The following is a 24899-nucleotide window of genomic DNA, read 5'->3' on the forward strand; positions in this document are numbered from 1 at the left end:
AATGTATTAGAAATGAAAATCAGAGGCAATAATTAGAAAATATCCCTAAAGAAGTCTTAGTCAATTCTATCTTCATTGTCATCAACAACACCTAAGCTGGGTTGCTCTCATGATGTGTGTAGTCATCTACTTTTTAGTTTTCTATATATAGCACAACACATAGTACTCAGCAGCCTTTCATGGCATCATAAAAGTTTCATGTAAAATTATGCCATTAATCTTTTCTACTCATGTGAGTTTCTTCTATTTCAGCTACTCTTCATTCACTGACAAAATATGAGCTGAAGGTCTGTCTCATCGAGGCCAGACTAGGTGTTAATGGATATCTTAAGATCATAGAATTGATGAGATATTGTCTATATAAAAATTCTTATGGTATATAAAAATACCGTAAGAATATTTTTTATAAAATAGATGAAAGCCGGTCAGTGGTGGCACATGCCTATAATCCCAGCACTTGGGAAGCAGAGGCAGGCAGATTTCTGAGTTCGAGGCCAGCCTGGTCTACAGAGTGAGTTCCAGGACAGCCAGGACTGAACAGAAAAACCCTGTCTTGAAAAATAAAACAAAACAAAAAACAAAAACAAAACATAAAACAAACAAAAACAATAAAAAGTTGAAAAATAGCTCATTATACAAATGCTGGAACAACCCACATTTTTCAGGCAATTTAGAATTTTTAATTTGAAGATATTTAAAGAGTCCTGAAATTTTCTTTTTTAAGAGAAACTGCTCAGGAGATACGAATTCTTCAATAATCTCTTAGGGCTTAAGTTCAAATTGTGATGTAGATATCTTTTGAATATCAACTTATGTTCATGTATTCATTAAATGAATGCTTTTTTTTTTAGTGGCTACTATGTGGCTGATATTCTGGTAGATGTGGTAGATACTATTCCTGCATTGTTGCAGTTGACTTTTAGTGGATGATCAAAAACAATAAAATAAAATAAAAAGCATACTTATGTTAGCAGATTCAAATGATAAAAATTACAATTTTAGAATCTTAAAGTGCATGAGCTGAGATAGAAACAATCAGAAGGAACTTAACTCTTGGTAACAACACAAGCAAGCATTAGCAGTGATAAGAAACATGGGCAGAGTGATGAGAATATCAGGGGTCAGGGGTATGTAGTTTTAGTCAAGAAAAATCTTAAAAAGAAGCAAATATGGAATAGACAGGGAGGCACCTGGATTAGAAGGCAGTTAGAGAATCCATGAAGTGAGTTGCAAGGGGCAGCATGGAGCACTATAGATAACTCAAAATAGTTACATTACGTAGAACAGCTAGACAATTTTCTGTGTCTAACTGTTACAAAATGAAATTTGTAGAGGTGTGTGTATGTGTGTTTGTGTGTGTGTGTGTATGCATGCATATGTGTGTGTTCACTCATGTGTACATGTGGATAATTGTGTGTAAATAAGTGGGGGTCAATTAAGGCATCTATATGCCACAGAGAACGCGTGGTGGTCAGAGGACAATCCACCTATTGGGTTGCAGATCCCTTTAGTTCCTTGGGTACTTTCTCTAGATCCTCCATTGGGGCCCTGTGATCCATCCAATAGCTGACTGTGAGCATCCACTTCTGTGTTTGCTAGGCCCTGACATAGCCTCACAAGAGACAGCTATATCAGGGTCCTTTCAGCAAAATCTTGCTAGTGTATGCAATGGTGTCAACGTTTGGAGGCTGATTATGAGATGGATCCCCGGGTATGGCAGTCTCTAGATGGTCCATCCTTTTGTCTAAGCTCCAAACTTTGTCTCTGTAACTCCTTCCACCTCACACCAGTAAGAGTGGCTAAGATCAAAAATTCAGGTGACAGCAGATGCTGGTGAGGATGTGGAGAAAGAGGAACACTCCTCAGTTGTTGGTGGGATTGCAAGCTTGTACAACCACTCTGGAAATCAGTCTGGTGGTTCCTCAGATAAGTGGACATAGTACGGCTGGAGGATCCCGCAATACCTCTCACGGGCATATATACAGAAGATGTTCCAACCAGTAAGAAGGACACATGCTCCACTATGTACATAGCAGCCTTATTTATAATAGCCAGAAGCTGGAAAGAACCCAGATGCCCCTCAACAGAGGAATGGAGACAGAAAATGTGGTACATTTACACAATTGAATACTACTCAGCTATTAAAAAAATGAATTTATGAAATTCCTAGGCAAATGGATGGACTTGGAGGGCATCATCCTGAGTGAGGTAACTCAATCACAAAAGAACTCACATAATATGTACTCACTGATAAGTGGATATTAGCCCAGAAACTTAGAATACCCAAGATACAAGATACACTATGCAAAACACATGAAACTCAAGATGAACGAAGACCAAAGTGTGGATACTCTGCCCCTTCTTACAATTGGGAACAAAACACCCATGGGATATTGTCTCTTATTTCCTTTTGTGCAGTTCTGATATCAGCCATGTACAGGAAGGAATCTCCAGCTGCCAGTATTCCTATTACCAAATGCTAGACCTAAAAAGGTATTGGGAATTTTTATTAAAGGATGCTGAATGTCTTACTTTATGTCATTTTATGTTTTTGTGGGCTTTCAGATAGGTATACCTTCAGACAAGAAAAGATGGAGGAAATCATAAACAAACCCAGGATCAAATGTGCATTTTACTTTCCTCCTAAACTCATGCATGAGGAGAAAAATTCATTACCCTAATAATGCCTCATTGTGACACATTTATATTGCTGATTTTTCTTTAATTCATAATTGATAGCATAGATTGTTATTCATTTATATATTTACGACTAGGAAATTTTACCAATTATGTTGTGGGTGTCCACAAGTATATAACTATCTGCTTAGACATATGTTAAAAAATTTCAAAAAATAGGGACACCCTTCTTACTCAAGGGCCCTCACAACCAATTTGCATGATGATTAAATAGCTTTTTAATTGCTGTTAAATTATGCCAGCTAAACTGTGATTTCATGCAAATATTAAGCTGTAATGACATGTACTGAATCATTTACTAAGATTTAGAATGTGGAACAAAGAGAGACAATTAATTCTAATCCTCAGATTCAACTAAATTATGTGTCACTGGGCTTTTCTGAATGTGGCCTGATTGCTTTGTTATCATTTATAAATTGTACAAATATTATATGACACTGAGAAAACATATCATGGCAGCAATAATGCATTTAGAGACATTTGTTTCAAAAACTCTTAGGGATTTCCTTATGTTGATTTTTTTCTTCAGGAAAAACAAATAACTCATTGGATAGAAGATAGCTCTTATCCTCAGCCTACAGACTGACTTTGTAATGACAGAACAATTTTTCTGGCCTTGAGTTTTCAAGCTCAAGATGAAAAAAAAAAAAAACCTACACAGTAAAACTAGCTGTAGTTCTGCTACCCTTTCTATTACTAATAATATGTATAAATAGAGTCTTCTCATAAGCATTCTTTTGCTTCCACTTGGATTTCCTCTTTATACTTTGAAAGAATAAATGCCCATTGCTCAGGTAAAATGCCTGAGACCCAGACAACACTTTCTTATTTCCTTTTCCTTCTCCTCCTCTTCCAGAGAAAGCACATGGTCCCACAGACTCTGCAATCCCTCATTACTCAGAAGCTGGGTATTGTATCACTTTAATATTATTTTTTAAATGAAAATTATTTGTAAGCATAGCTGTCTCTTTCAGACTATTCTACACAATATAGAAAATCCCACATGATATCAAATAAAACCAGATTCAGTGTTCAAATGTGAGTCTTCTGATCTACCACCCCTGGAAAAAATGTTTTAAATATATTGCTGAGTTGACTCTAGCATTACCTCAAAATTGGTTCATTGCATCTTATTATCTCAGAAATGTGTGGAGAATTACCAGAGTTATATAAAACAGTCTATAGCAAATGGTTATTCAACTTCCTAATGCTTTGACCCTTTAAAAAAGTTCGTGTGTTTGGTATAAACATAAAATTATTTTCATAGTACTTCATAACTAATTTTGCTTTGGTTATAAATTATAATGTATCTGTGTTTTCTGGTGGTCTTAGATGACTTCTGTGGAGGGTCATTTGACCCTCTAAACCCCCCACAAAGGGGTCATAACTCACAGGTTGAGAACAACTGATTTAAATAAAGGTTAGTTTAGAAGAAAACAAGTTTAAGGATATTTCAGCTTTCGTGTGACGTGATGAATATTTATAATTTCTGTTATCATAAAATGTAAACTCATATAAAGTCTTTTGTAAAACTCTCAGCCTAAAATGATCATTTATACTGCTAATAATGGACTGACTTCCTTCCTTCCTTCCTTCCTTCCTTCCTTCCTTCCTTCCTTCCTTCCTTCCTTCCTTTCCTTTGTTAATAATAATAAATATTAGACCAAAATGTTATGGTTTGCAATATAAAGAAAATGAAGTCCTGAAGACTTTGGTGCCAACCTCCAGTGCTGTTGAAGGATATAAGAACTTCATTAAAAGAACTTAAATTGAGCTGGAGAGATAGCTCAGTATTTACTTAGTATACCCGAGATATAAGATACAATTTGAAAAACACATGAAACTGAAGAAGAATGAACACCAAAGTGTGGACACTTTGCCCCTTCTTAGAATTGGAAACAATCACCCATGGAAGGAGTTACAGAGACAAAGTTTAGAGCTGAGACAAAAGGATGGACCATCTAGAGACTGTCATATCCAGAGATCCATCCCATAATTAGCCTCCAAACGATGACACCATTGCATACACTAGCAAGCGTTTGCTGCAAGGACCGTGATATAGCTGTCTCTTGTGAGACTAGGCCGGGGCCTAGCAAACACAGAAGTGGATGCTCACAGTCAGCTATTGGATGGATCACAGGGCCCCCAATGGAGGAGCTAGAGAAAGTACCCAAGGAGCTAAAGAGATCTGCAACCCTGTAGGTAGAACAACATTATGAACTAACCAGTACCCCAGAGCTCTTGACTCTAGCTGAATATGTAACAAAAAATGGCCTAGTCGGCCATCACTGGAAAGAGAGGCCTATTGGCCGTGCAAACTTTATATGCCCCAGTACAGGGGAACGCCAGGGCGAAAAATTGGGAATGGGTGGGTAGGGGAGTGGGGAGGAGGGTATGGGGGACTTTTGGGATAGCATTGGAAATGTAATTGAGGAAAATACATAATAAAAAATATTAAAAAAAAAAGAAGTGCTATTCCAGGGGTCCTGAGTTCCCAGAAACATCATGGTGGCTCACAAATATCTGTAATAGAATCTGATTCCCTCTTCTGGTGTATTTGAAGACAGCGACAGTGTACTCACATACATAAAATAAATGAACAAATATAAACAAAAACAAAAATCAAAACAAGAACAATAACAAAAAAAAAACCTTAGATGGAAGACTTAAGTCCCTGACAGGGATATTGAACAGTTGGCTCCTTTCTTGTTTTCTCTGTATCCATGCTGGAATGTGGTGAGCAGTTTATTCCAATGCTTCCTTGTCACCTTCAAGATCTGCCTTGTGATAGACCTACTGAGATACATACTCAGGAATAGAGACGGCAACTTATGAAAACAAAGCCATCATAATTCTTTTATCCATTCTTTAGTTCTTAAATTGCTACCCTAACTCCAAGGTATGTAATAATACTGATTCCTAACATAAAGAAAAATTTTATTTAAATGCTGCTAAAATGGTAGATTAATACTTTAATGTTAATCCACATGGAATCCACATTAAAAGGATCCATTTAACCTTTGAGAAATGATTAGGTATTTTTGGCAAATGAGCATTGGCTGTGATTTCAACTTATAAAAGGTAAATTCATCTGGTCAGCCAAGAAGTACAACTTTAGACTTAATATTGCTCTAAAATATATTCTTAAATATCTATATAGGATACTTTAAAATGTTTTGGCAAAGAAGTATTAGAAAGTATTGTTTGCAGTCATGTATTTTTTTCAAATTACTGTTAATTTAAAATTTTTCAAACACACAAATCAGCAATCAATAGTAATTTCTCTATAAGTCCTTCCTCTTAGAATAGCTGATTAATTCATATTCTAAAGGAGAACAATCAAAATGTCAACTATTAAAGCAAATAATTCTTGGAACTCAGAATTTTTTATTGTTTTGAATTATTCATATACACAAAATTTCCCCTTCATCTTTAATATTCTAAAATAAAGAATGTGTATCAACCAATATTTTATGGTACTATGTTTGAAGGATGAAACACTAATTTTGAATTCCATTGCATTAGTATTATATTATTTTTAAAGTTTTAAAGTAAAACAAATAAAAATAGACCAAGTACTATTCATTTATAGAATATACTTCAAGGTTCTCATCTTTATCTACAAGTACGTTTTTTTTCACCTGGCCATGGTCCATTTTTAATTTTCCATTCCTTCGTTTTGTTCCTTATTAGTCTAGGATTTTTTTCATTCAACCATTTTTAAGACTCAATATATTCTCAGGAGGGTTCACTACTAACTCAGAAAATAAACTACCAAGGAGGTTTAATAAGTCTCTAAAATGACAAGATATACTAGACCCTTCTCTCTTCCAAATTGTATATGAGCAAGGACTGCTGGAGAGGCATATACCAATGAGCAGTCTGGAAAAGGCTCTGACAAAATGAGCTGCCTAGAAGAGAAACGCTGACCTGTTGAGCTACCTGTGTTAGGTAGTTAGCTCTGGCTTTTCAGTGTTCATGAGTTGTTACCTGTGCTAGTGTGGACTTTACGTGTAACATCTGTTTTTTGTTTTGTTTTGTTTTGTTTTGTTTTGTTTTTTTTCTTCACTGTTTCGTTTTTTTTTTAATTAGATATTTTCTTTATTTACATTTCAAATGTTATCCTCTTGCCTGTTTTTCCCTGTGAAAACTCCTTCCCCATCTCCCCTCCCCACTTCCCCTGCTCACCAACCCACCTACTCCCACTTCCTGGCCCTGCCACTTGCCTATACTGGGGCATAGAGACTTCACAGGACCAAGGGCCTCTCCTCCCATAGATGACCGACTAGGCCATCCCCTGCTACATATGTAACTGAAGCCATGAGTCCCACCATGTGTACTCTTTGGTTGGTGGTTTAGTCCCTGGGAGCTCTGGGAGTACTGGTTAGTTGGTATTGTTGTTCCTCCTATGGGGCAGCAAATCCATTCAACTCCATGGGTTTTGATCAATCATTGCTCCTTTTACTATCCATCTCACAAACTTCTTGAAGTAACCGCAATGATATGCACTGGTTCACCACATTGTAGTGCAGTGTGGGGAGGTATCCTTACTTTGGCATGTCACTATTACCCTATTTGGGGTGAAGAGATATTTGCTGATGTTTTCCCAGGCATAGTGTTGCACAACAAAGTCTTTGTGTATTCAGTTTATAAATTGCTTTTACTTTCTGCATTACAGAAAATTCTACTCAGATTTAAATGGCATCCCCTTTGTGACAACTCTACTCTCCGAGGCACAGAACTGGCCACTTCTGTACCTCTCGCCTATGCATTAAAAACGCACCTAAACATAAAGAGTGTCCTTAGTTCTTCACATGATTTATTTCATGGAATCAAAGATAATGCTACAAAAAATGAATTATGGAAATGTCATATAGCTTCTCACATAAAGAACAAATGGAAAAACATAACCTAGAAAATGAGCTGTTGTTATCAGGGCTTTGGTGTTAAACATTTTACCTACTACTGTGAAAGAAAAAAAATGTACACATACATGAAGTTCTTTCTTGACTCAAATACTTCAAAATAGCATCCATTAGAAAGGGAAGAGAAAAATACAGATGGATTAAGCGGCCATAATTTGTCAGGAAAAAGCAAAACAATGAGAGAGGAGGTTCAGACAGACTAATCAGTCTTCCTGGAAACACAGAACATTGCAGTGTGATTTTGAATGTTTTCTTTGAAACTATGGATGCTTTTGAATTAGTTTCCTATTTAAAAATTGATACTATTTAGTGGGACTCTTTTTTTCCCCTCCAAATTCCATTGTAGAAGCCAGGGAAAGATGCAGCAATAACAAGATTTTACTGATTCTTCAACACCAGGAGATTCTCCTAATAATTCTTCCAATAAAAATAGCTTCCCCCAAAAAAATTAATGAAAGAAACTCTCCTGAGTTATCTATTAGAGTGACTGTAGTTAGACTAATCCATGAATCTCAAATGACATCTCATACTTGTCATCTAAAATGGTGAAGCTGGGATTCGTTACTTGCAGGTGCCTATTCTTTAACGTGGGGTCACTTTAATTTTTAAAATTACACTATTTCAATATATGCAGCAACTATTTAGAGATGCTTTCTATAAAGAAGCAAATACAGAACACAATTCTGCCTGCCAGAGGTAATAAAAACTAATTTTGTGCCTCCTTCCTTTCGGGCTTCTGCTACATTGTGTTTACAGGGAGTCACCTAAACCATCAGCTTGGCTTTTGTGCTTTAGTGTAGGATGTGCACAATCAAGACACAAGAATGATATCTTTCATACAGAACTTGAGTTGTGGAAAATGGGTATGAAAAAAACAAATGAAAAGGAGCTGTAGAAAGGAGGAGGAAGCAAGCAGAGCAGGGGGATCTGATTGATGGGCCTCCTGGGCTCATCCAGGAAGTGTAGGTCCTGATTAGAGGAGCAGAAAGGGAAGAACCCACCTGCTGTACCGTGAGCAGCATTTATTCTGCTCAAAATAAGAATGAGAGAATAATGACTCTGAAGTGGCCAATTATTCCAGAAATAATGAAGCTATGCTTCACAGTGTTAGTTTTAGAGCAAATGCAAATTGAAGTTTTATGCTTCCTCCCCAATCACTGTTTTTGTATAGCAAATACAAAGGCATGGTATTTTCCTGTGTATTAAGAATGAAGTTCCCAGAAACTGTTTTACTAGCAGGGTATGTGATTATGTGTTCAGATAACCACAACACAGTGTCTTTCCCGGTGTGCTGTTGAGGTACACACACGTGTGATTTGCATTTGATAGGAGCCTTTCTAAGTAGGCAATGTAAATGATCTCTAAATGCACAAATCCTGCAGCACCTGTTCAGTTGCTCTAAGAAAGCAAATTCCTGATGATGTAAAATCATGAGAAAAAGCAAAGTAAAAGTGCTGGGATCATACATTTATATTGTTCATCTGATTTTACACTACTCTATGTATTAAATATTTCATATATCTATTTAATCCTGTTCAATAAATACTTTACTCTTATTTTTATTTATTTTGTACTCAATTTACATCCATGCCATAGTCCTCCCTTCCGAGTCCTATCTTCACAAATCCCCCCTCCCATTACCTCCCCCCCCCCCCGCATACTACCCCACCCTAGGACATCTGGTCCCAGCAGGATGAGGGATATCTTCTCCCGCTGATGCCCAGCCAGGACGTCTAAGTAGGAGGAAGGGGATCCAATAGCAGAGTACGGAGTCCAAGGCAGCTCCTAGTCAGATTGTTAGGGAATCCATATGAAGACCAAGTTGTACATTTGCCACAAATATGTAGGAGGTACTTTTAAAAGCAACACTTATTTTATTGTGTGGTTTTAAAAAATTCAGTGTATTGACCTGGGACAGTCTCAGACAGTTATTCTTCTGCACTCTGAACTCTGTCAGAAATGGCCCTGATCATCAAGATCTTACAATGTGGAATATCCTCTACAGGGTCCGTAGGGAAGTAGAAATCTTACATTAATGAGTCAGCTGAGAAATAAAATTTAGAAAGTATGAAACTGTATTAAGCTACTAGGCAAAGCTCATCATATTTCACTGAATTACTCTTACTATCTTTTGACTTACAGTTGATTAAAAAGAATTGCAATAAATTAATTTAATAATGTATGTCTCAACTGGCAAGTATGCTTTTGATACAAGTGGATATTAGGACGGTTTCAAAGAAATTGATATAGGTAAAGTTGGAGGCAGAGTTGGATGGGAGTCGACCTTAGATGTTCTTGGCTTGAAGTACAATTAGTATGCTTGTCTTGAAAGCATGGATAAATGAAGATTCATCAAGCTAAAGAAAACAGAACAAGGATAGATGAGCAAGTCAAGGTTGAGAGTAATAAAACTGGATCTGGGAGGTTAAGCTCCAACTGATTAGTTTCTCTCTTCATCAAATATTAAGGCCCTTCTGTATGCCAGGTACTATTCTGAGAGGTGAGGTTGCAGTGTGCCAAAAGCATGAAAGGTCCCACGTCCCCTCTGGTGCCATAAAATGGCATTCAATAATGAAGTAGGTACAGAAATAAGTAAAGATTTTTCAATGATACAGAGCATAAAACATACAATTTGTTGACAAAAAGATCAAGTGGGCAGGTGTCATTTTTGAAAGACTGGTTCAGAATACAACCATTTGAAGCACTGCTATTTGATCCTACCAAGTGGAATGTAAACAGCCATAAGAAGCCTAAGAGAGAGGATGCTTCAAGTGGTATGAATCCTATTCCCACAGGAATAAACTCAGTATCTTTGAAGCTCAGCAAGTTTGCAAAGGCAGTGTACTGGATACAGTGAGAGGAGTGGGGGGGGGGACAGGAGGTGAACATGTGATCAGATTTCTTAATCTCAGGCTAAAAGACTTTGGCCTTCTTGTGTTCACAAGAGCAGGAATATGCAAAATTATCAACACATCTACCTACAGATGACAGCTGAAACTATGGGAGAGAATAAGAATATACTGAAAAGGCAGATAAGCACTGGGAAGAAAGCCAACATCTAACCCAGAGAAAGAAGGGAAACTTCTTTTTCAACTTGACATAGCCTAGAGCCACCCTTGAGGAACACCTAGTTTAAAGAACTGTAGAGATCACCTTATTCTTTGAGCATGTGTATGGGGAAATATTTTGATTGTTAAGGAAGAAAGGATGGTATGGTCTACTGTGGATGACACCATTCCCTGTGCAGGTGGTCCAGGGCTATATAAGAAAGATAGCTACAGACAAGTGGACCAATGGAACAGAATTGAAGACCCAGAGATGAACCCACACACCTATGGTCACTTGATCTTTGACAAGGGAGCTAAAACCATCCAGTGGAAAAAAGACAGCATTTTCAACAAATGGTGCTGGCACAACTGGCAGTTATCATGTAGAAGAATGCAAATTGATCCATTTCTATCTCCTTATACTAAGGCTAAATCTAAGTGGATTAAGGAACTCCACATAAAACCAGAGACACTGAAACTTATAGAGGAGAAAGTAGGGAAAAGCCTCGAAGACATGGGTACAGGGGAAAAATTCCTGAATAGAACAGCAATGGCTTGTGCTGTAAGATCAAGAATCGATAAATGGGACCTCATAAAATTGCAAAGCTTCTGCAAAGCAAAAGACACCGTCAATAAGACAAAAAGGCCACCAACAGATTGGGAAAGAATCTTTACCTATCCCAAATCAGATAGGGGACTAATATCCAATATATATAAAGAACTCAAGAAGGTGAACTCCAGAAAATCAAATAACCCCATTAAAAAATGGGGCTCAGAGCTGAACAAAGAATTCTCACCTGAGGAATACCAAATGGCAGAGAAACACCTGAAAAAAATGTTCAACATACTTAATCATCAGGGAAATGCAAATCAAAACAACACTGAGATTCCACTTCCCTCCAGTCAGAATGGCTAAGATCAAAACCTCAGGTGACAGCAGATGCTGGTGAGGATGTGGAGAAAGGGGAACACTCCTCCATTGTTGGTGGGATTGCAAGCTTGTACAACCACTCTGGAAATCAGTCTGGCGGTTCCTCAGAAAATTGGACATAGTACTACCGGAGGATCCAGCAATACCTCTCCTGGGCATATATCCAGAAGATGCCCCAACTGGTAAGAAGGACACATGCTCCACTATGTTCATAGCAGCCTTATTTATAATAGCCAGAAGCTGGAAAGAACCCAGATGCCCCTCAACAGAGGAATGGATACAGAAAATGTGGTACATTTACACAATGGAATACTACTCAGCTATTAAAAAAATGAATTTATGAAATTCCTAGGCAAATGGATGGACCTGGAGGGCATCATCCTGAGTGAGGTAACCAATCACAAAAAACCTCACACAATATGTACTCACTGATAAGTGGATATTAGCCCAGAAACTTAGGATACCCAAGATATAAGATACAATTTGCTAAACGCATGAAATTCAAGAAGGAAGACCAAAGTGTGGACACTTTACCCCTTCCTAGAAATGGGAACAAAACATCCATGGAAGGAGTTACAGAGACAAAATTTGGAGCTGTGACAAAAAGATGGACCATCTATTAATTGCCATATGCAGGGATCCATCCCATAATCAGCTTCCAAACACTGACACCATTGCACACACTAGCAAAATTTTGCTGAAAGGACCCAGATATAGCTCTCTCTTGTGAGACTATGCCGGGGCCTAGCAAACACAGAAGTGGATGATCACAGTCAACTATTGGATGTCAACACAGCCCCCAATGCAGGAGCTAGAGATATTACCCAAGGAGCTAAAGGGAACTGCAACCCTATAGGTGGAACAACAATATGAACTAACCAGTACCCCAGAGCTCTTGTCTCTAGCTGCATATGCATCAAAAGATGGCCTAGTCGGCCATCACTGCAAAGAGAGGCCCATTGGACTTGCCAACTTTAGATGCCCCAGTACAGGGGAACGCCAGGGCCATAAAGGGGGAGTGGGTGGGTAGGGGATTGGGGGGGGGTGGATATGGGGGACCTTTGGGATAGCATTGAAAATGTAAACGAGGAAAATACCTAATTTAAAAAAAATTAAAAAAAAAAAAGAAAGATAGCTATGTATGGACAGGGGAGAGAGCTAGTAAACAGCATTACTCCATGGCGTCTGCTTCAAAATGCTGTTTATGTTTCAGGCCTGGATTCCCTTAATGATTTACTGCACCTAATAAGTTGAAACAAACCTTTCTCTTTCTTGAGAATCTTTTGGTCATAGTGTCTGCCAGACACAAGTATGAGAAGTAGGATATGTCACATATAGTTTCATGAATGTGTGTGCAACAGCATGAAATGGAGTGAATGACAGGATAAAGATGTTTCTCATGCAAAGGGAAATGAGGATATTTGGTGATGGTTTTTTTCATTTCTTTTTCTTTATTTTCTTTTTTTGATATAGGTACATAAAGTTGTAAAAGGCTAATTAAGCAGCAATATGGTAGGTATCATAAATCTAAATGAAATAAAGAGATGATGCAAAGTGAATCATAGCCACAACCAAATAAGGATGCTGTTAAATGTATTTACATGACTGGAGAGAAAAAAATGAACAGAGGCATTTTAATGACAAAATTTCAATATAATATATCAAAAAATTCTGAAGAGAAAATACACAGGAGTTGACCCAAGGTACTTACAAAACTGGCACAATCACAACCCCATAGCACCAAATAAGACTGGTTCCCCTTTGAGCTTGTGGCCACTGATAGTTGTCCAGTGTTCCAGGGATGGGTCCTAACCCAAATACATGTTGGCAACACTGATTGAACATTGTAGGTTATTTTAAAAAAGAATGAAAGAAGGAAGGAAGGAAGGAAGGAAGGAAGGAAGGAAGGAAGGAAGGAAGGAAGAAAGGAAGAAAGGAAGGAAGGAAAAAAGTAAAGAAGAGGGAAGAAGATACCTGAGAGAAGAGAGTGATATGTTGGGGCATATAGGGAAAGTTGGGAGGGGAATGGTCCCATTGGGGAACATGATCATGTTTTATTAAATTTAAGTGTGAAATTCTCAAAGAATGAAATATAATGAAGTTTTAAAAAGGGAACACTTTAAACTCAGGGAAAAATAAAATTGAAACATTTAATCATTGTTTCTATGAGTTATGTAACTCTCAATTTAAAATTTCAGCACCTATTAATCCCCCAAATGGGTACATTGTTGCCTATTATAGCTTGTTTGTGAATCTAAAGAGTTTAAACCTAAAAGTTAATATTGTTTATCTGCCTATCTTAGTGAGATATTAATATTTTTACTTTTTAAAATGTATAGATACTTCAATATTCTTAAGGAATGGGAAGCAACAAATCATTAAAATTCTGTGTGCCTTCATTCAAATTACCTTCATATTTATTTTAATTTGAATATTGTACTATTGTACTCTGTATGTGTATGAGAGAGAGAGAGAGAGAGAGAGAGAGAGAGAGAGAGAGAGAGAGAGAGAGAGACCTCTGTACAAATTCAAAGGACAGTCAGGTGACAAGGAAAACCAAGCTTGTCTGCAAATCAGTTACAAAACCTCAATTACAGATTCCTCTGGATTCTCCCTCAAGTGATGAATTCAATATTTCTCCAACAATATGCCTAAAACTGGTTAAAAGGAAAGAATGGGGATTTTATGTACTTAAAATTTCTTTTTAAAAAGGTTAAAATTTCTTAAAAGCTTATAATTTCTTCAAGACAAATTTTAGTTAGGGAAGGTTTGCAGTGCCTCATAATATGGATGGTATTTCCATAGGTAGTATCTATGTACGTTTCAAAAAGGAAAGATTTCACATACTTAGCAATTGTTCTATCAGAAACCCTGATAAAGAGGACTGTTCCACATTATCCAAGACACCATTATCAGTACAGAATTTTGCACATTTACTTTTACATTTTTAGAATTTAAAGCACAGAGAACAAGGTGATTCGAACCAGAACTTTCAAATACAAAATACAAAGTATGTAGACTTACTAGTGCATGCCATAGAAGGTGGGTCTTTTTCTGCCCGGAAGTAACCCTTTTCACAATGACAGACTGACGTTGCTTCCACGTAGGTTGAGCTGTGTGGAGGGCATTTGGAACATTTTGTGTTCCCAGCAAATGCTTTGTAGAATCCTGGTCTGCAAGCTGTGTAAACAGGAAGAACAATTTCGTTTTAGCAATTATCACTAGAGTTTTTCTGTTTTGTACATGTTTTAAGACAAACGTACTTTGCATCACAGAGTTCAATTTTACACACGCACAGCAAGCTCAATATAATTGCTCATATTGATAAATAAAATTAGCTATGTACTCGTTTAATTATTAGAACATTTATAATTTTAGAAATTTAGCTAAGCTAACTTGGAAGGTATACATACTCATGCATAAGTGTAAACAATCCTTTACACATTTACACACAACAATCCATTATATATGTGAGGATACCCATACTTGGCCAAAAAAAAAAAAAAAAAAAAAAAAGAGATGAGCTGTTGCATTTTTAGGTGATAATGTTAAATAACATAAAATCACACTATTCAAAATACATCTCAAATCATTTTTACTTCTGACTTCAAGTAATTTAGGACTTATATTTTGCCTAAGGTACATCCTTAACAATTATTGTAGTGCTTAAATATCCTATTGTCTTGGATAGAATTGTATTGTTTTTGAGGTTTTAACTTTATAATATTTTTTGGTAAACAATTGAGTAATTCACAGTAAGAGAGTTACTAATTCCGCACGGTACACTTACCACTAAGGAATCAGCATTCAGGTAGGCCTGCTAGTGCAGGTCTCTAATCACAGCTACTTAGGAGGTTAAAGCAAGCGAACTGAAAATTCAAGGCCCACCTAGTCTACAGAAGTAGTTCAAGGTCAAGCTGGGCGGCTTAGAAAAACCTTGTCTTGAGGTAAAAAGGGAGGAAACAAATGGTAGTGTCAAAAGTGTTCATGCTTGCCTGGCTGACATGAATGAGGAGTTATATTCAGTCCTTAGGATCACACACACACACACACACACACACACACACACACACACACCCCTACACTCACACACACACTCATCCTATATATCAGTATCATTTTCAATAGGAAGAACATGCCAGCAATCGTCTCTTCTTTGATATGCTAACATTAGCTACCAAGGTAATCAATGAAGAGAACCTTGCAGTGTGCAAATAATATATAATTAATTTGCTGACATTTCATAATTAGGATATTCTTTAAAAAGTACATGATTTCTACACTTGATTTTTGCATTGTCTTAAAAACTCAGATGGTGCTCATTAACTCAAATATTTGCTTAATTGTAAAGTTTAAAATAATTTAGTATAAAATAAATGTTTAACAACTTTAAAAATGACCTTTAAAGTTGACCTTATTTAGAAGTTAAGTAACTTATTAATCTATTAAAAACTTAAAACCTAATAATAAAAAGTCCATTTATATACAAATTTACATGTAATTGAGGTGTTTGCATTTGAAAACATTATTTTAAACATTTAAATATTATTTTAAAGGCACAGAGAGCTATGTTGTTTTACAATATTTGTCACCTATTCAAATTTTACAAATATTGTTTACTATATAAAAGTAGCCTGGTTTTAACTTAACTTATATTTGTGAGGCATTATTATCTTTTATTTATTGTCTTAAGTAACTAAAATTAACATAACAAACCTCTTGTATGTAGGTATATGGCTAATGTACAGGTCCTCTTCTAAAATCCTTACACAAAGTTGTTCCCACCAAAGTGTCTTTTCCACCTGATATCTTGCAGCCCGATACCTTTATGCTTCTGTATATGTCACCATCTAATTGAGGGACTCTTGGATTCTTCTTCGAAACCGTAGTCCTGATTTACTAGCCCACAGAAATCCACACTGCTCTCCTCTTGCTTTCCTTTGCCTCTAAATGATTTAACAACATCTGACATTCGACACATTTAGTTTTAAAAACCATCTCCCACTAGATTGTGTGCTTTATCAAGCAGAGATTTCTGTCTTTTTCATCTGCTAAAGTTCATCTTCTGGGCCTAAAAGACTGTGAGGCATTATTAGGCCTTCGAAGAATTTTTGGTACATAGATGAGAGACTATTGAGGGATTTCTTTAATTTCTATGAAATCCCCAGGTTCTGTTTAACAAATTACTGCTGTTAGCCTTTCTTTGGGTTGGCAATGCTCCTTTCTTTATGATAAAACTATGACCCATTCCCTGTGTTGACTGCTACTTCTGTTTCTGGTCCCATGGATCCAGTTCATCAACATATCTGCCACAATTTCAACACATTTCCTATGTTAAAAAATTATTGGGTCCCTGTAGGTTTCACAAGAACAAGTTGTCACAATCTCTGTCAGTAATAGGTGCTTACATCCATCAATAACACTATATACTGAGAGATTGCTGTCCTAATTAATTTTCTGCAAAGAACCATGCATGTCTACTTGGTACATGCTGTGGTCATGGCATTTTTTACCTTAGAATATGTTTAAAGTAGTTTTCATTTCCTTTTTGAAGTACTACATAATAATTATGGTATGAATATGCTATCTTAAAATTTATGTATCTAAGGTCAAATATGAGTGCTTTAACATAGCAAAATAAACTATTTAGGGGGTGTGATGGTTATTCCTGGTTGTCAACTTAAGGACATCTGGAAGGACCTACAATCCAGAAGTGGAAGACACACCTGTGACCCAGATCTTGAGACTGGAAGACAGGTATCTGACCTGGATCCTGACATGGAGATCTTGAAGCATAGTGGCCATGAAAATCTTAGGCCCAGTTAAGGTAGTACATGCCTTTAACTCCAGGAGACTGAGGCAAGCAGGTCTCTGAGTTCAAGGTCAGCCTGTGACAAAGCAAGATTTAGATTCAGGTGTTCTGGTACACACCTTGAATCCGGGCTATACCTTCTGCTGGATGCCTCTGCGAGGACAGTGGAAGAAGGAAGATTCATTCTTCTTTGACTGCTTACACTTACTTGCCAGTACATCTGTTGGAACCTGCTTCTACAGAAGTTCAGCTTAAACAAGTAGCCTCATGGGACTGAGCAACTACTAGATTCCTGGGCTCCCATCCACAGCTGGCCATTATTGGATTAGCTGGACTACAGACTGTAAGTCATTACAATACCCCTATTATATAGAGATATTGCTTAAGTTCTGTGACTCTAGAGAACCCTGAGTAATAAAAGGGGGAAATTGTAAAGGATTGAAACCCGAGGGCTGGGATGTCTCTCCGTTGGTAGAGTGCTTCACCAGAAAACATGAAACCCTGGGTTCCATGGTTGACACCATATAAACCAGCCTTGATGCCAGCCCATGCTGTAATCTCAGCACTTGAGTCATGTGGATAAGGGGATCAGAAGTACAAAATTATGTTTGGTGACATAATAAGGTCAAGCTGGCATAATGAGACCCTGTCTCAAAATAAAAAGTAAAAAAAGATAATAAAGTAAAAAAATATGATACTAAATAGAACAAAAATGAGATAATAAAAGAAAAATTTCCATTTGAAATTGTTTATGTCAATACATGCATATTTCCCTGTTTAGCATTGGAAGTTTATATTATTTACATACATATACATGTGTGTGTGTGTATGTGTGTATACAAATAATTCTGGTATTAAAGATAACAGAAACATGTTATTCTAAGCACTTATCTTTTCCGGCATAGCATACTTTGGTGTCACATAGACTACATAACTTGAGATTGTGTCATAAATGATTAAAGTTGAGTTATCACATTTGTGAACAGAAGGTTCATTTACTTAGACAAGACAGAGATGAACATCACTTTTTTTGCTATCTACTGTCTTTAGTTTTCATATTTTTTAAATTGAATGAGATAACACGTAATAAATTCATTAGTACTTGCTATAAGATTACTGTAATTAGAGAAACAGGGGAATGAATGGTCTGTATCCAGCTAGTGGTTTAAACTTTGTAGCTCTGCTTGAAATGAAATAGCAGCATCCATACCTTGAGAACTCTGTAACTGCTTTCTTATAAATGGTTTTTGGCTTTTCCTATCTCATTCTGTTTCTCTGCTTATAAGATGTGCATTTCTTGCCTCCAATGAACAAAATAAGCAGAACAGCTTGACGGTTGCCTGTAGCACAGGTATGAATATCTTCCAGCATGTCAATCCTGTATGAAATATTGTTGGAATGTTAATGTTTTCTGATGTGGTTGTTTCTGTTCTTTTACTTCTCTTTTAGAGAAGAAATTATTTAGATATGGACCTTCAGTTTAAATCCTCATTGCATTCAATTATTGTGCCCACGGTAGCTTCCATCCAGAATCATACAAATCTGGTTTTTAAATCTATGCCTTGACCCGATGCATAATCTCAGGGTTGCCTGCCTCTGATTTCTGCCAGCTCGAATTTTCCCCCAAGTCACTGCAGTTGCATTTCTAAACACATGGTATGACTGCAGTACTGTGATTTGTACAGCAGAAAATGGAAAATGGTTACTGTATGCCCGTATCCGACCTTCTGTGTGATTCAGTGCAGACAAAAGTGAAGAAGAATAATTTTACTCATTTTAATGATTATATAAACGTATGATTCACTTGATTTAGGGCCTTTGTGTACAGTCTGAAGTATATACTATGTTGTGCATTGTGGGTAAAGTTTAGCAATGCAAAATCTTTGAAATACCAGGCTAGTGTTTATATTATTCTCCAATTTGTTGAACATCTACACAGTGTTGGGTTTCAGGGATACAAAGGTTTTAGAGTCCGTACTGTGCTTTACATGCATCGCATCACTTTACCACTTTATTGAGGTACAACCACTGTGGGCTACTAAGAGGTGTAGGGGAAGAAGGGGGAGGGAAAGAGCCCACCTCCAGCCAGAGTTCCTCTTATGCTCTGGGCAGGCAGACGTGGGAGGGCTGCCAGACACTTTCCACTCGGCTCTGGGTGGGCATATAAGCCACTGACCCCACTCAGCAGGAGGCTGGACAAGGGGCAGCCAGCCCCTGATACCAGGGGCTCCAGGCCCCAGGGTTATGTTAGAGAGGGCTGAGGGAGAGAGGTTCCCATGCAGGTGAGAGTCCTTCCAAGATAATTTAATACAACATTTTGGTATCTTCAAGTACAATGCACACACATGATACAGAGGCAAGTGGATCAAGGACCTCCCCATAAAACCAGATATACTGAGTCTACTAGAAGAGAAGTGGGAAAGATCCGTGAACTCATTGGCACAGGTGGAAATTTCCTAGACAGAACTCCAATGGCTTAGGCTCTAATATCAACAATTGATAAATGGGACCTTATGAAACTGAAAAGCTTCTGTAAGGCAAAGGACATAGTCAATAGGACAAAACAGCAACCTATAGATTGGGGAAAAAAAATCTTCCCTCACCCTACATCTTATAGAGGGCTAATATCCAAAATATATAAAGAACTCAAGAAGTTAACCTTCACAAAATCAAATAACCCAATTAAAAATGGAGAAAAGAGCTAAACAGAATTCTCAACAGAAGAATCTCGAACGGCCAAGAAGCACTTAAAGATATGTTCAACATCCTCAGTTATCAGGGAAATGCAAATCAAAACCACCCCAAGTTTCCATTTTACAGCGCACAAACACTCACACAAACGCAAGCTCATACACAAACACTCTGTTATGGTGTTATGGGTTATGGAGATCGATCAGAGGTTAGTATTCTTATATACTCATGAGAACCCGAGGTGAGCTCCTAGAACCCAATAAACCTGGACACAGTATAGCTTACCTGTGATCCTAACATCCTATGACAAAATGAGGGGAGGAGACAAAATGATGCCCAGGTGCCTGTGGGTCCATTAGCCAGCTAACCTGACACATGTATCAGTGAACAATTATACACACACACACACACACACACACACACATATATATACACAAACAAACAAACATCCGGTAGATGGTAGATGTTTGTGCTGAAATTAAATGCCTTTGACTTCTTAATCTGTTTTGGGAGAGAGAGATATTTTAATGACTGCATTTTTTCATATATGTTTATTTAAATTGCTTATCTGATCTTGATTTAACTTTGTTAAATGGTGTCAACTGAGAAAACTATCCATTTCCTTTTGGTTTTTCAATTTGGTGCCATAAGGGATTTTTGTTTTTTGTTTTGTTTTTTGTTTTGTTTTTTGGTATTTGTTTTGTTTTATTTTGTTTTTTAATTTACTACGATATATTGTTTCTTCATTTTACAACTGTTTTAAACACCAGCAACATTTTTGGATGCTCACAATCATCTATTGGGTGGAACACAGGGCCCCTATTGAAGGAGCTAGAGAAAGTACCCAGGGAGCTAAAGGGGTCTGCAACCTTATAGGAGGAATAACAATATGAACAAAACAGTAACCCCCAGAGCATGTTTTCTCATTGTTTTAAAACACTTGCTATGTGGTCTGGAGAAATGGCTCAGTGGGTAAGAGCACTGGCTGCTCTTCTAAAGGTCCTGACTTCAATTCCCAGCAACCACGTGGTGGCTCACAGCCATCTGTGATAGGATCTGATGGTCTCTTCTGGTTATCTGAAGATAGCAACAATGTACTCACATACAGAAAATAAATAAATAAATCTTAAAAAAAAAGTTGCTGTGGTCCAAAGATCGGGTATTTTCTCTAGATTTTTATATGGAAGCTTAAACACCTACTGTGGTAGCATTTAGAGATGGAGGCTACTTATGGTAATGAAGTTATAAGTACTGTGTCTCACTGTTGTGAAATGTATAAAAATCTTTACCAAGGATTTTTCTATAATCTTTTCTTTAATGTGGCATGTTTAGGACTATAGTAAAAGTGGTTGTATATGACTACCCAGGCAGGTCATAAAAGTGGATAGCGAGTGACTCCAGTTGATTCTTGTGGATGCTTCTAAAGACTACTCAGCCTGATACGACAGAGTGTAAGGACCAAGGTAGAGAACCATGCAATGCATGAATGAGTCTAGGCTCCAGCTGAGCTTCCAGACAACTATTTGCTAATAGAGCATATGGTCTTTGGAGTGTGGTCTCTTCAGCCCTGAGTCCAGAAGCAAGGGTGATAACTTCATGGAGCAGAGACTGATCATTTTGCTGTACAGTGCCAAAATTATAGCCTTACCAGCAAAACTAAATGTTTTTTGTGATTCTGTGGTGTTAGATTTGGGGTAGATTTTTAAGAACCATCTGACAAACTTACTTACAAAGCCATATGAGAGAGTTAGATGCTTCAGTCCTAAAGTTATCTCAATACATGATCTGAACTTTTATCCTACGGTACCTCAGTGGCTTAATGTGTGTGGAAAAGTTTATATATTGTGTTTTTCAGGGGAAGGACTGAGTGAACTATAACTTATAAAGAACAATTAATGATGACATTTAAGTTATAAATAACTTTTATAATATATACATTTTTGTGGAATTTAATGGACAGGTAAGTCTTTATCTTATTTGTCTATTCTTACAGCCATAATTTTTTGGTACAAAGCAAAACTACTATAGATTTCTTGTCTAGTTAAAAAAAAAACTACATTCCAAAATCCTAATTAAATTATCTTATGTATTACCTTATTTTCATGAAGACATTTATCTCTGAATTTGGAAATTGGAGAGCAGATTCATCATGGAATGGACTGAAAATTTTAACAAAATCCTCTCCACACTGCTCCAAGGGTCACACACTCTGTCACTTTAGTGAAGCTTTACACTATACCATTGCTGGTTTAACAACAAGCCTAGAATCTATTGTTCAACCTGATGTGAATTTTAGACATTTGTTTTGGCAAAATCCAAGCACTGCTATAAATATTATTTAATTATGCACTTTAATTTCTTACCCAGAAGAATTTTAGATAACAAATTTTGATAATAACTACAATTTATTATCCTCTTAGTTCTCAATGTTGATTTTTTTTTTACATATGCTATTGTATTTAAGTCTTAAGAGACCAGTGATGTATTAGGATCTTCATTTAGTAAATGTGGAGGTGAAGGCCCTCACAGATGCTCAAGTTCACAGAGGTGATGAATAAATACAAACAAACAAACAAACAAAAAACAAAACAAAACAAAAAACTAAAGAGTATCATATGAACAAGCTTACTAGTAACATGTGAAAGAACTCACATAAACTCTGATTTACATTTCACTGGCAAGTTGTCTAAACATCAATTTAAAATAAACTACCATAGAGTCTTCCATCCAGTTCAAGTATAATGTCTGTATTGATCCAGCATGGTTTGGCTGTGAGAGAGTCTCAGACTGCAAGGGCACATTCAAGGGTAAAATGCTATGGGCTGCAACGGAAGACAGGATTTGGAAGGTCCAGCACATTGCTTGCAGCCGCTTTCTGTAACATTACAGTGGCTATAACAATTGCTATTTACACTGCATCCAAAAACTGACTAATTTTGAAGATATTATAATATATGCTTTCATGTTGGAAAGTGTAATTTTAGAACATTTGTTTCAAATGACAAACTGATGAATATATTCACCCCAGGTTTGACAGTATATTTCTACATGGATGTATATATAATCTTGCCCTTATATACATTTTTGAATTGGATAACTACTATAATAATCATACTTTTCAAGAACTATTTAATGGATATGAAAATTTCAAATATGATATTTTGTTCTAAACTATAATATCTTTATAAATGTATAATTAATCACAGTTATCATTCACACATCAAGAATGTGAGAGACTGTTATGAGGACCATTTTCTAAGGAGTGAAATGTATAAACTTGAAGTTAAATGATTATACAAGATCTACAGGTAGCTTATGAATATTGTAGAAATAAGTGCCTGAGTTTCAAGAAGAAATGCATTAATATGAAGTAAAGTTCTTCAAATTAGCTTTTCAGTGTAGATGTGTGGCTTTCTACTGAATGCTTTAATGTAAAGAGAGACTGAGTGGAATAAGTAAAACATATGTTAAAATGGAAATGTGTAGATTTCCTGAAGCAAAGAGAACATCAACTTGGATAAAATGAAAAGCTAACAGTAAAAACAGATCCATTCAAGATGACTAATAATAATATGATTTTCAGAATTCCATTATATATATTATAATTTTACATATAAAATAATAACTTTTCATGACTTTTCTAAACATACTCACAGTTATTTTTCTCTCCTCCCTCCCTATCTTTATATGTTGACCTCTATCCCCAATTAAAGTTTCATCCATTTTACTCCACCCCTCATATCCATAGTCACTTTTTTCCTTCCCTGGTTTCTCCAGTCAATTTAGGTGTTAGTCATACTAACACCTGACAAAACTGAAGACAGGAACCACAGATGAGAGAGAATATGCAGAGGTTTTCTCCTTCAATATGATCTTTTCTAGGTCTATCCATTTGCCTTCAAATTTCTTGACTTCAGTTTTCTTTACAGCTGAGTAATATTCTATTGTATGTATGCACCCCATTTTCATTATTTATTTATCAATTGAAGAACATTAATGCTGTTTATACTTCCTAGCTATTGTGTACACGGGGTCAATGAATACTGCCTAGTTAGTAACCCTGTAGCAAGATGTAAAGCCCTTTGTGCCTATATAAAGGGGTAATATAGTTGGGTTATGTGGATGAATTATATTGAACTTTTTGAGAATACACACTGATTTCCAAAATGGCTGCCCTAGTTTGCAATTCAGCCAACAGTGACGTGTTTTCCTTCTCCATGCTTCCTCTTCAGCACTGGTGTCAGTTGTTCTGTTGAACTTAGACTTTCTGATTGGGATAAAGCGAAAACTTCAAATTTTGACTTGCATTTCCCTAATTGTTGGATTAACGATGTACATTTTTAAAAATTACTTCTTAGCCATTTTTCTTTCTTTGTGTGTGTGTGTGTGTGGGGGGGGGGAGACTTTCTGTTTGGTCTGTAGCCCAAGCCACCAGGGCTGGAAATGTTCCTTTAAAGAGCTGTAGAGTATCTAAAGTAAATGAATTACCAGGCATTAGAAACCATCTTTCAATGTTTTGGCCATAGATAATTCAAGAGATACTCAAAGCAGTGCAGGCTATTATGGTTACTCTTGTTTACCTCCCGGAGACTAAAAGTAAGGAACTATTATTAAAACAACTGTATACTTTGGACATATGAATAGGATGATTTGAATTGGACCTGGAAGTCTCCTCCCTGAGTGATAGATTTCACAGAGCCACAATGTATGATGCAAGCTGCTAAAGGAGGGAAATAAGTAACAGTTATCTCCATGTGTAACATCATCAGACCACAACAATGGCCAGCCTGGCAATA

General features: G+C 36.7%; 1 protein-coding gene across 2 annotated transcripts in view; it reads right to left on the reverse strand.

The window, feature by feature from the left end:
- Nucleotides 1-24899, reverse strand: part of Epha6 (Eph receptor A6) — a 969479-nt gene that overhangs the window by 564924 nt on the left and 379656 nt on the right. For both annotated transcript variants that reach the window (XM_006521787.3, NM_007938.2), the window contains one exon: nucleotides 14625-14780. In XM_006521787.3, the coding sequence (XP_006521850.1) occupies nucleotides 14625-14780 (156 nt within the window). The remainder of the gene's footprint in view (nucleotides 1-14624; nucleotides 14781-24899) is intronic.

The sequence above is a fragment of the Mus musculus genome, chromosome 16 (assembly GCF_000001635.26).
Source record: "Mus musculus strain C57BL/6J chromosome 16, GRCm38.p6 C57BL/6J".
NCBI lineage: Eukaryota > Metazoa > Chordata > Mammalia > Rodentia > Muridae > Mus > Mus musculus.